The sequence below is a fragment of the Pagrus pagrus genome (assembly GCF_965226575.1).
Source record: "Pagrus pagrus genome assembly, chromosome: 20".
NCBI lineage: Eukaryota > Metazoa > Chordata > Actinopteri > Spariformes > Sparidae > Pagrus > Pagrus pagrus.
Window position 1 is genome coordinate 18716266 of NC_140207.1, and position 12821 is coordinate 18729086.

The 12821-nt window shown below is 41.0% G+C and overlaps 2 protein-coding genes across 5 annotated transcripts in view; both read right to left on the bottom strand.

Moving 5' to 3' along the window:
• The window catches only part of abca4a (ATP-binding cassette, sub-family A (ABC1), member 4a), a gene marked incomplete at its 5' end in the record, with an annotated part of 37763 nt that extends 32959 nt beyond the window's left edge, over positions 1–4804 (bottom strand). The window contains 5 exons of the mRNA XM_084340485.1: positions 232–359; positions 2581–2720; positions 2930–3071; positions 3215–3308; positions 4739–4804. Coding sequence (XP_084196611.1) covers positions 232–359; positions 2581–2720; positions 2930–3071; positions 3215–3308; positions 4739–4804 — 570 coding nt within the window. The remainder of the gene's footprint in view (positions 1–231; positions 360–2580; positions 2721–2929; positions 3072–3214; positions 3309–4738) is intronic.
• Positions 4805–5725: 921 nt separating this feature from the next.
• Positions 5726–12821, bottom strand: part of arhgap29a (Rho GTPase activating protein 29a) — a 37328-nt gene continuing 30232 nt past the window's right edge. For all 4 annotated transcript variants that reach the window (XM_084340875.1, XM_084340878.1, XM_084340877.1 and 1 more), the window contains 8 exons: positions 11081–11179; positions 10700–10863; positions 9541–9729; positions 9031–9168; positions 8519–8754; positions 8091–8406; positions 7840–7948; positions 5726–7670 (listed from right to left, as the gene is read on the bottom strand). In XM_084340875.1, the coding sequence (XP_084197001.1) occupies positions 6715–7670; positions 7840–7948; positions 8091–8406; positions 8519–8754; positions 9031–9168; positions 9541–9729; positions 10700–10863; positions 11081–11179 (2207 nt within the window). In that variant the 3' untranslated portion in view covers positions 5726–6714. The remainder of the gene's footprint in view (positions 7671–7839; positions 7949–8090; positions 8407–8518; positions 8755–9030; positions 9169–9540; positions 9730–10699; positions 10864–11080; positions 11180–12821) is intronic.

Genomic DNA, 12821 nt, shown 5'->3' on the forward strand with positions numbered 1-12821 from the left:
AGAATAACTGATGTTAACATCCATGATGTGGTGATTACATGTTGGCTGATGCATAGCAATAATTCAAGAGTAATGTTAAATGAATGCGATACATTGCAATAGCTATCCAAACCTGTATTGTGTGTACACGTGTGTGTGTGTGTGTGTGTGTGTGTGTGTGTGTGTGTGTGTGTGTGTGTGTGTGTGTGTGTGTGTGTGTGCGTGCGTGCGTGCGTGTGTCTGTGTGTGTACCTGTTCAGGCCTGATCTGAGCATTGACTAGCTGATTCACCACAGACTCTGTCAGAGGAACGTCTCTCAGCAGGAATGATGTCAGAGTCTCATCGTCCTTCAGGATAGTCTCCACCGTCACACCTCGACCTGCATAGACGGATAGATGCAGTTCATATGAATGGCAATGGCACCTAAATGAGTGTGTATGACTGCTTCAGTTAGAACGACAGGAGACCAAAGTGATGATTTACATCAAACTATGGTTTCATAAAAGTAGTCTGTTATTTTTCATTCTGTAATTATGTATTCATTTTTTGGTGGATGTAATGATTTTCTACTGTCTACCAACACAAATTGATTACCCTCCTAACGAGTCTGACAGTGGATACTGGATAAGTTGTAAAAATCTGGCTACTATGTGCACATATTTGGGCAAGTTGTGACAAATCTGATGTGTTAAAAGTTTAGGAACACAGACAAAGACACTCCACCTCTGCACTGTCTCATTATTTCCTCTGACCTGTCTGTGCATGAATAAAGTTTGCTCTGCCAAACAAAGTGACGGTGTGGCCTGCTTCCAGGTTCAGCCCTAGTTTCACTTGCCTTTGGATTCCCATGTTCTCAACAGAAACAACAAAGAAACTGAAAAGCGAAAAAGGGTGAGAAAATGTACGTTTTGGAAGACCTGTCTCTATCCAAGATGTGTTGGGAAAAAAATTGTCTGAAGGAGCAGTGAGCCAACATGACGATGGCAAAATCAAAAACTGTGATTCTGTTGGTGTTAACTGCTTGTTTTTTTAACTGAGGTTATGCACACCACTGACACAAACGTCTTTGGGGCTGTCAAACAGCTGGGTAAAGCAAGTTATACAGTCACAATAGAAACTTCATCACCCCACTGTGCGTGTAGGGCGACTGTAAATTAGTTTGTTTTTTGCCTTTTGTTAGCTTAGCTTAGCACACAGACCAGAAAAAGGGGTCCGCTAACATAAACTAAGGACCGGCCTCCAACACAGCACAGAAGTTCCACAGAGCCTCTTTAATTAAAGAGGTGACATTAGAGGCACTGGTAGGCTGATTTTGGCACACCAGGCTAGTTGTTTCCAGTTGCTAATAGTCTTGCAACTAACCGGCTATCCTAGCTGTATCTTCATATGTATGCACAGATATGAGCGTAGCTATCGATGTTGTCATCTAACTGTCAGCTATCGATGTTGTCATCTAACCCAGAAACCCAATAAATAAATAAAACCAGATTCCTATAAGAGCATTCCCTTATTTCCTTTAATAACTTTCCAACAGACAGAAGGCCTTTCTTTAGGGTTATATAATCACATGGATATATACCTATGGACCCACGGACACAGGTTCATGCACACATTAATGGGACACACACGCACACTTGCTCACAATCAAGGGACTTGCATATGAATCACACACATCCACACAAACTGTTGGCATTTTCTATTTAATTTGCCCGGTCAGGATGAGTCCATTTAAAAAATTATATAACTTGGTTCTCAACATGATTCAATTTTCTTTCCAGGGGCTCATGGAAACTTGTGTGGAATGTAGATCCATATCACTGTTAGTCCATCTCCATAATTCTCCATGAGGGAGGCAGCATAGAGCGCAACCAGACATAATCATTTACAGGCTGGAATGCACTCAGCCTCATTTCACTCCCATCATAAAGGTTTATTTTGCCAGCAGGGAAACATGCTGTATACACAGTATAGGTTTATATATAACGGATATGATGACATGAGCAGAGAATTGTTTGCATTGTTTAGTGTCCCTTGAGATGGGATCAGTGTTTCTAAGTTCTCTCATGGAGAGAGGAACAAGGATAGGGAGCACGTGATTTGCTTTCCCACCAAATAAACAAGACGCTGGTGGTGAAAGTAAGCAGATTACATTACAGGCCACTCTTAAACCTGTGTGACGTAATCCTGTTATGGTGTAAAGATACACTTACAGACTGATGGGAAAGTGTGTGACATCTAATGGAGACTGTGACGCGATTTCTGAGCAGATGATTCAGACATTTTCCAAGTTTTTATAAATCATGACTTGACATTTATCGCCCATTTCTCTCACAATTAACAAAGAAAAACATATAGTCACATAATAATATTATATCTTTACAATTTACAACAGCAAGCCAATTTGGGTAGAGGAATGGTGTTAAGTGCCTGGAACCAAACTCTTTGTTTGCTCTTCTGGGAACAGAACGCTAAGGATAGCTTACAATGCTAAAAGTGTCATGCTACATACCAACTAATCAGAATAACCTAATTGACCTTGGGTTTGCCTCTGGAGACAATTATGTTTTCACAGTATGTTGATGAAAGGCTGGAGCACTGACCTGAGATCTGTTCAGGATGGGTGCGCAGTGTGTCCATGAAGTTACTCATGGCATTCAGTTCCCTCCAGAGACGACCAAGCTGCTGAAACTCTGGGTCACTCAAAAGAAGCTCCTGGGCATCCAAGTAGAACCGAGCCAAACTGAGGAGCAGGGTCAGTAACAAATCACACACATTAACAGCAGATTAACAGTATATTCATTCACATATGATTGTATGTACACAGCAAGGCTTCAAAAGAAGTAGAACCCATTCAAACATATTCTCTTTGACCTCATTGCATAATTCAAACATTTCATAGGAATGTGACACCTCAACATCTTGCCCCTACACACCCAAGGTGATGCTTACATGGAGTTGTTGTAGTTGGACACCAGGCCAGGAGATTCACCACGGGTGGGGTATTGAAAACAAGGGTTGTTGGCATTACAGAGGATTCCCTGGATCCATGGCAGGACCCCTGTGGAGGGCATGGCCTTGTTGGGGAAGTGGCCTGAGGTAGAGGAGATACTGTTGGCTTTCAACGCTTTACAAAAGTAATTTATAAATATTTGTGAACAGGGATGCCATGTACATGACAGGGCATCCTATTTCTTTATCTATGGATTAAAATGTTTCTGATAGTTGTTTGCTTACATTCATGTTGACGGTAGAGTGGATTCACTCTTCTTAGCCACACTAGTCCCATGAACAGCATTACAGGCCACATGATCTCCATTAAGAAACGCACCTGGATGAGTGGCACAACATAAACTTAATATGTTAAACTTAGTTATGATGCACATTGTTTTTAAATGCTGTTTCCGGGCAGCAAATGAGTGATTAAGATGCAAACCAATGTGTTTGCTGTATGAAAAAGGTTCAAAAAGTGGACTTGCATAGGCTAAACGTAGGCCTACAGTTTGACCATTGGTAAACTGGCAAAATAGAGCAACAAAGCCCCAGCACTATGTTTTCACTTGATAATGAATCTCCTGTGAGTGCTGTATGTTACGGCTGAGTAACATTGCTAATGTCAGTTAGCTCTGGCTAAGCATTCAACAGCCATTAAAGCAACATTATGCAACTGGGTTACCTTAAAATAACTATTTTGAAATCATTCACGTTCACTAAATCCATTCTGCTCCCAAAACGCCTGTTGCACTATTTAAATTGGGTAGGTTGTCTTCTGAGAAAGATGGGGTCCGCCCGCTATTCCGACATCCCGCTATTCCGACATGTCTTTATTTAGACATGCCGCTATTCCGACATGTCTCCGACAATGACAAAGGACAGTGTCGAAATAGTGGGACGCTTGAAAAATAACTTTAATGCCGCTATTCTGACAATTAGAGGTCACTGTCTAAATAGCGGCATGTCGGAATAGCAGCATGTAACCGAGAAAGATAAGTGCCATCAACACTGAATGGGCACTAAGTCACAGACCACCAGTTATGTTAGTAAAACTGTATCATATTTAATGGAGAAAAGGTTTTCTGGTTTTCTGTCTGATGTCATCCGGCTGCTCTGCCTCGACTCTTTGTGGCCGGATATATAGCTTTACTAATTGCTGAAGTAACCACTGCTGCTAACCGTTAGCTAGGAAGCTCTGTTAGCTGACTCTGCATGGACATGACTGGGAGTTTGGGGCACTGGGGGATTGTTGGTGTTTACACCGCTAGCACAGAAACTTTTGGACCAAAGGGAGGAGGAGGTTTTCAGACCAAAAGAGAGTGACCGAGCAAGAGGTAGAAGTAAATTAAGAGTTACTGTATTGTAGTCTTGTTTTGTTACACTTGCTTTATGTGTGGCTGCGTTAACAAAGCTGTCGACTCTCTAGTTTTTTGATCATAAGTAATGTCATCATAATGAATGCAAGTGTCCATATTTACAGCAGTGGTGTACTGAATTTGCAATTCAACGCTGTAGGGATGCCAAATTGGAAAAATAAATAAATAAATAAATTCTTACATAATGTTGCTTTAAAGAGGATTAGTTAACTCAACAAAAAATATGAAGCGTGTTCCTGTAGTTCATTATAGGGCTTTCACATTGCAGTTGATCGTTTTCATTAAAGGAGCTGGTATCCCCTGCAAAGAATGACACCTGAAAGTGTTTTAGCCAACTCCAACCCTCATGGCAATAAATGCAGTGTGTAATTGATGGATGAGAGGATTTTACCCTCTGCCTCCTGCGGACTGTCCAGTTCTTCCACAGCAGGAGTCTGACCTGTCTTCCTGCCCCCATCGCTCTTCCTTTTCACCCCCGGGGGGGCTGGCACCAGCCAACAAACCTGTATTCAACCAGTCCACAATACTCTTGTTAAGCTAGATAAAGTTACCACATGCTTTACAAAAATATGACTTTAAAAGGTAATTTGGAAAGTTTAAATGTATGGATGAACTCCTGTGTACATCATAGAGGTGTCCATCCGTTCATCCAGTGAGCGCTATATGTGAAGGCTAGCAATAGCTCTGTAATGAGGTTAATGAGCTCAAGACACTTCACATGGTCAGCATAACGGGCATAGACCTTTAAACAGTCTATAAAGATTCTCTCGGTACTACTCATTGTTATTCTATCTGCCTAATAACACTAATTATTGCACATTCCCCGTGCTTGTAACAATATCCACTTTAATCTAGGTAAGTTACAACTATTGTGCAATTTTATGGCTACTGCATCACAAATTGTATTGACTACATTTCAAAGTGGTTATAGTCTAGCAGGATATATCACTTACCTCGGAAGAACACCCGTTCTGCAGATTGTTATCCAATAAGTAAAGCATAACACCACATATTCTACCGAGTGTGCCTTGGGGTTGCTAACACAGCTCGAATCCAGACCTTGTGAATAGTTAAGCAGATTGATTTAATCTCCTTTCTCAGTGCTGGAGGTCTGCTAACACTCTCATCCATTTGTGGAGCCCTACATGACCCAACCACCTGCCCTACGTTGTACTGTATAATCCTCTCTCAGTTATACTCCTACAACTGGTAAAAGATAAATATGCTTATTATAATGACAACTTAACATAAAATTGCATCTCTATACATTCCGTTTGTTTGCTCAACAATAACATTGATTAACTTCAAGTAATCATGGGAATACTTCTATGTTATATACATTTTTAAAGATCTGAAGAAGAAAAAACAAACCATCATGGAAGTTGTCAGATATATTTTAATAAGTTACAAAAGGGTTTTTGTTTTCATGTACCTGTTTTTTTTACACTGAACTTTTCAACATTCTGTCAACCTTGTACATTGCCATAAAAAACAGATACCATTTAAATAAATGATGCACTTCCGATTACTTACAAAGAACCTGTAAGGTTTAGGTTATTGATGAAAGTACTTCAGTTGTGAAAAGAAGAACAGCTTTGGCTAATAAGAAATGTAAATGTTATCTTAAAATAAGAAAGATAATGCCATTATACAATCCAGGGGTACTTCTAAAAGCTTTTTTCAGATCAGTTTAAGTTGACAACATACAAGTTCAACAGTATAAAAACAAGTGAATGTATACCCTTTGCAACTGGTGCTTTAAAACATTACCAAATGCCTATACAGATACCCAGTACAGCATGTAACAAAGGTCATAATATTGCTTTATACACAAGTTATCAAAATTATTAGTTATAACCTAAATGTAACAATTTAAAACATTCTGACAGTTAACATGACTCAGAAAAGATTTGTGGAAGAGTATTGATGTCAGATAAGTGCACCAAACTTTTTTCAAAAATGTGGCTACATGCACTATTGTAACAATTCAAACCGTTTTTTGGTATATAAACATATATAGATAGTGAGCCTGTAAGAACTTTGTACAAAATTGTTCAAAAAAAATGGAATTGCACAGTTTCAAAAAGAATCATAAATATTCTGACGAAGGGCCAGAGTGTACTGAGTGATTGGTAAATGAAATATTGGTGAATCTTGTTAAAAAATATACAGCATTTTAAGTGCATCTTGTTTGTCTTCTGAGGACCAAAAGGTACATTTAATTGCCCTCACAGTGCCCACAATCATAGTACATCTGGAAATCGTCTTTACGGGTGTTTCTTATTCTTTTTCCAATAGAATATGGCACACATTGTTAGCATCCGAGCACTGTTTTTGAAGATCTGATAGTCCGGGATGCTCAGATAATCACACAAAATGAGCTTCTCGATGTTCTACCTCTTGGAGGCGTCTGGGTCTCAGTCTCTGGTACACTGGTTTGGCCTGGTTTGGGCCCAGTTCCTCAGGGCTAGAGCTGGGAGACATGGCTGCCTGCTCGGCCTCAATGCCTTCCTCAAGAGGCTCATCTACAGACACCTCTATCTCAATCCCCAACTCCTCTTCCTCCTCATCCTCATCCTCATCATCCTCCTCCTCCTCATCTTCCTCCTCAGCACTGTTAGCTAATGCACAGTTCTGCAGCGCTTTTGTTTTGCTCCCTGACGGGGGCTTGTAGAAGGTCCCTGGGGGAGGCTGGAGAGTTCTGGGAGCCCTGAAAGCTGTTGCAACAGGGTTGAACCTGGTTACATTGTCCTCCCTTCTTAAAGTCCTGCTGGGTCGCACTGCGACAGTATAAGGTCTGTTGGGGTAGATGGTGCTAATAGAGCTCCCAGTAGTCCCAAGGGAGAAGGATGATGAGGACACAGACGGAGATACATTGCTGGCATCCACTGCTGTACTGTCTGTGGGCAAACTGGCCACAATTCTTACAGTTCTAGAAGCAACTTCATGCTTGTACTGTTTGTCCCAAGTTCTGCGTAATGTCTGTGTGTCAATAAATGTACTCCGGTAATGTGTGCCCGCTCGCAACTTTGTATTCTCAGTTTCGTCCACCTCTTCAATGGGCTGGTCGCAGCTACCGCTTCTCCGGTCATCTTGGTCAGTGCTGTTCCGCGTGTTATTCTCGTCGACCTGGCCCCGGTTGAACATTTGTTCAGCCGGCATGCTGACTGGCCTGGAGGAGAGTTTGCTGCGAGGGTGTCGAAGCTGGACCCTGGTGACAGTGATATGCTGAGAACGACTGAGGCCTCTCTCGCCAGGTTTACGGACCTCATCGACGCTTGATGACAAAACCCCATTGAAGGTCTCTGAATCCACTTCATCAGCTTTGTAAAGAGAGATTAACAATTATTAGCATATCAAGTAAAATTATGTGGACTTCAGAAACTGTAGCAATGAAAGACAATATCCAGCTGCCAGAAAAAAAGAACTTCTGGAATAATGGACTAACAGAATTGGCTTCTTTTGGTTACCTAGCTTGATAACAATACTGACCAGGTTCAAAGTCACTTCCGTCAAGGCTTGGCATGCTTTCCTGAACCTCAGCCAATAAGTGGGAAGAAGGAATTATGGAGGAATGCCTCTTATACACCTTAGAGCTCTGCTGTAATGACAAGACAGACAGGAATCAGGATCAATCTACCATTTAATATTAAATGACAAATGGACAAATGTGCTGTATGTAACACTGATGTAAAATCTTGCTACATACCGTGCCAATAAAATACAAACAAATGTCTAATTACCTCCTTAATGTCTCCCAATGACTTTGAGTGCCTGCTCAGCTGCTGCTCCTTCTCCTGGTGGGTGAGGCGGGTGTCAGGGCGGGGTTGGGCATCGATCTCGGTAGGTGAGGTGCCACTCAGTGGACTGAGTGGGGTGTCAAAGACCATCTCGTAGTGCCTGATCAGGAGCTCAACAATGAGTGCCTGATAGGGGTAATCCACCAGAGAGGAAAGGGAAACTTCGGCATCCGCCTGCCTTGGTTTGATCAGTGTTGGACCAAAGATGATACCGAGGTTGCTGGCTGTCATCTTATTCTCCTCTGATTGCTCTGTCACCCTGGAGAGAGGAAGGATTCTTGGTCATAAATCGAAAAAAAAAAACTGACCTGTTCAAAGCCAATGATCAATTAATAACTGAGCAGAAATGTGTTTGACTGAAGCTGCCATACCGGTGCAGATGTTCTATGAGGAACTGTAGTGTCCTGTAATGAGCTGGTGGCAGTTGCTTCAGCAGGTCCTTGATCTTGAAGAGAACCCGGTTGAGCTCCACACTGACCTGGGCTGGGGCCACTGAGGTGGGACTGAGCCGCAATGCCTCCAGTTCCTCCACAATGATACTCTGACTTTCTTTGGCCAATCCGATAAAATCATTGTAGTAGCGGAACAGGATGAGCGGCTCTGGAAGCTGCAGAGGAAAGTATGAAGGAAATAAAGAACCAGAAAAATAAATGAAACAAGGAAGTGAAGTATAAACAGAAACATCAGAAATGTGTAAGTAAATAGACAAATGGTACAAAAATAGAAATGAGATTACGAGATGAGAGGTGGGAGTTATGGACCACAAAACAAACAAAGACAAATACCACTGCATTGGCTTTGTCCTGAGTTGGATACCCCCCGCAGTAATTTTAAAATACCTACAGTATATTTTAGGAATCATAAGGTTTCAAAAGCAGCTCACCTGTCTCAGGTAGAGTTTGAGTACGTTGCTAATGTCGTGGGGATAAAGCTCAGAGAGCTCCACCAGGTGCTTGCCATTCTCAAACGCCTGGCACAACTTCTCAACTCGAGACTTGGCACCATTCACGCGGTAGATCCCCTTCACAGCACAAAAACAAAATGCATTCAACAGTGGAAAATTAGATGCAATTTTCAGGATCACCATGGCAAAACTGTCTAACAACAGCTGCAGAATATTAACAGGATATAGTTGGAAGTTAAATTTTGAATCACAGCAGTGGACCCTCTTTAGTGAAGCCAATGAGAAAATGTTGGATGCAGCTACATCCCCTTTTGAACCAGAGGCAACACGATCTTAATTGTGACCAACATCATCATAAACAATACAGCTGGTGTGGAACAGAGGCAATCTATAGTACCAATCATCTTATGGTAATATTTTTTACAGTAATTATCCAAATCAAACTCTCTATTGATCTGGCTACAAATACTCATATTTGGCTTAAAATACCTTGATGTTGAGTGCTCTGTTCTCGATTTCTGATGTACACTTCTGTATGATGAAGGGGATGCCGTCCTGGCTGTTCTTAGCTGCCTGCGTGAAGTCAATGCCGAAGAGGTGGAGCCTCCCCTGGAGTTTCTTATGGCCGCACTGGATGGCCAGGGTTTCCAGACACTTCTTATGGCAGGCTAACGAACACTGCAAACATGATGACATGTATCTCAGTTATGAAAGTGACAGTTTAAGACACTGCTGAAAAGCAGAGATCATAAAAATGAGATGGAACTAACAGATGAACTTTTGATCATTACAGTAGCAGCAGTGAAGATAACACCAGGATAAAGCTTAAGTTCAGTGATTACACATAACCAATCAGAACAATACTACATACACACACTCACTGGCTCTCTGGATTGTAACTGCAACTAGTGTAAAGAAAAACATGGGGCGATTAATCCAATTTAAACTCTTTAGTTAAATTGACCCTGACCAATAGATGTACTTCTTGCTACATATCTTCCACTGAAGCCAGTCAAACCCTCAACTCCTGCTGGTTCGAGCTATTTACAGCCTAAAAGTTGCTTGCTTTTGAATTGCTTCATTCTTGTAACCCGTTGAACCAAAAACATGGAATGTTTCCAATACACTGCAGAGTTGGTGTCATTCTTCTCTTGTCAATGTCTCTACCAGCATTACATAACCTAACAAATTCTTTGTTATTTTTTTGTGTATCGTCAGTGTATCTAATAAATATGGAAAGAAATTGGATCAAAAATAAACAGTGGGGGGTGCAGGGGTGATGGAGGCGACTGCTCGGAAGATGAACAAAAGGTCTTCAGTTTCCACTGCCCGTTCCCCGACTGAGACCAGTTGGTGGACTTGGTCTCTGAGGAGAGCCTGTAGCCAGTTTCAACTTTTCCCTTTAGTCAAAGGTTTTGATGAGGGGAGAGGTGGTCTCTCCCTTTTGTTTTTGTTTGATTTTTGCTCACCATGAGTGATAAAGAGGCCATTGTGAAACTTTGGCAATGTTCATCTTGAACTTGTAATACTCTGAATGCTGTGGACTCACTACATTTAACATTTAAGGTCCAAATAGAGGATCATGTTTGGATCGTGTTTTGTTTCATTTGTTCTAAAACAAAATAAAAAGAAAAGAAACCAAGGTTACCTCCTCACACTCTGCTCCATGGAACACAACCAGGCTGTCGCACTCCCTACATTTGGATGGAGCTCTGAGCTTCCTCAGCTTGTGGGTTTGGGCAGCCTTGGACATCTGGGTGTTTCTAAACGGACCTGGTGAGCTGGCTGTTTCGATTATCATCTCACTTAAACCTTTAGAGTGGAGGACGAGAAAGAAGAAACAGAAGCCATTATTTTTTCTTCTTCTGTATAATGTAGGGACACTTTTAAATCCCACTGAGAAAAAGGGCAATTCTCATACAAAAAGAACAACAGATTAAACATATTAACAGATAAAATGTAGCATAGTAAAATAATACCTTACGGTCTAAAAAACACACAAAATACATGCAGAACATGAGGGACTCACCATTATCAGAGGGAGATGGAGGCTCTCTCTCATCCAGGTCATCAGCAGATGACATGGTGCCAGTGGAAGGGGTCCTGGGTAATCTTCTTTTAAAGTCTCCTGAACAGTAAAACATCACACACCAGTTAGTCCACATCTCCACAGTGACATCAGGTCAATTCTGCTCAAATCTCCAGTGGTAGATCTCAAGTAAGTACAGTAGTGGGAAGTACTGAGCCCTGGAGTGAGAGAACTCTCTTTAAGGAGTGGTCCACCTGTGCCATTGACTGTCGTCGTTAATTAAATTCCCAGTGGGGGATTGTTGGTGATTTACACCTTCATTGACTGATTAATGCTGTTCAATAGGCATTTCATGAATGTTGTGGATTTTCTCATGAGCCCAATAAGGAGGCTCATTAGGAATAAACTCCTACAATGCTTAAACTCTGGGGGCTAGATGGACGGTTGGTGGGCAGGGGGTCACAGGTACTTACCTGGGTATCTACAAATATCTGCTTATGAAATAAAACCACTGAATGTTATATTGCAGCTAGTGGAAAGTGCAAAGAATAAGCCATTTAAAAAACAACAACTATAGAACTATATTAATACTACACATAATCAAAATCTGGCTGCAAGAAAGTAAAAAAAATGTTTAGTTTAATACATTTTTGAAATGAAAGATTCTCCATTCAGGTAAAAATGATTTGTTACTGATTTGATTACTGTAAACACTCTGCAACAACTACTGAAATAGGGTTTCTGGTGAAAAATAAGTATTAGGTGAGGCTTAGAATACAGATACAAAGAATTGTAAAAGTTATAAAATAATGATATTCAAATTTAGCTTTGGGGACCAAACTACAAAAATCCATAACTAAATAAGTATTTGGAGTCTGATGACTTTAGTTTTTAAAGTTTTTGTATTATTTCTTGAGAAAATCATGACATGAACTGGGAAAACAAATTCTGGGTGACTTGCTATGAATGACCTGTTGTTAAGAGTCGGCTGTAAAAGCCCACCTGATAAGGAGAACACATATCAAAAGATCTTAATCTACACAAACTGACACTAATTTGAATGGAAATCTTTACTACAAACAATTGGAGGAGGCCCAACACATTACATTACAGGACACGATAGGACATTACACTGTGACACACATGTAACACAGCAACAGAGGAAACACTGACAAGATCCAACCTGCACCAGAAACTACTATTTGATGTGTTTGTGTGGTTTGTAGACTTACAGAGTTGCATAATGCTCAACACAGAGCCACCACTGTCAGTGGTTGCTAAGCCACTTGATTTTGACAAAACACTGCAATAAAGTTGGGTAAATATCGAGTTCATAAAAAAACATGTTTGCCCCAGGGGCACTTAAGACAGACAGTGCTGAGGAATGTCCCACCTGTCTATCATGTGCAATGTTTGCTTTCTTTATCAATGACATGCGACTGATAAACCTGATATTTAGAGCTAGGTGTCACTACGGAAAACAAGATGATTAGGCTTTCTAGGGGGTAAACATCAAAGCTGGACAGAAAGTAAATGGGTTTTATTTCCCTGATAGCTCAGATGTCAAAGCATGTAAGTATTTAAGTAGAAGATTACAGGTAAATATTAAAGTTGTTAGATAAATGCCCTGTTAATGAGCCATTTAGTAGCACACATACCTATTACAACATGCACAGATGGTTAAAGCCAGTAATGTGTTGAGGACATTTAAATAGCTCTTACTCAACTGATAAGGAACCCT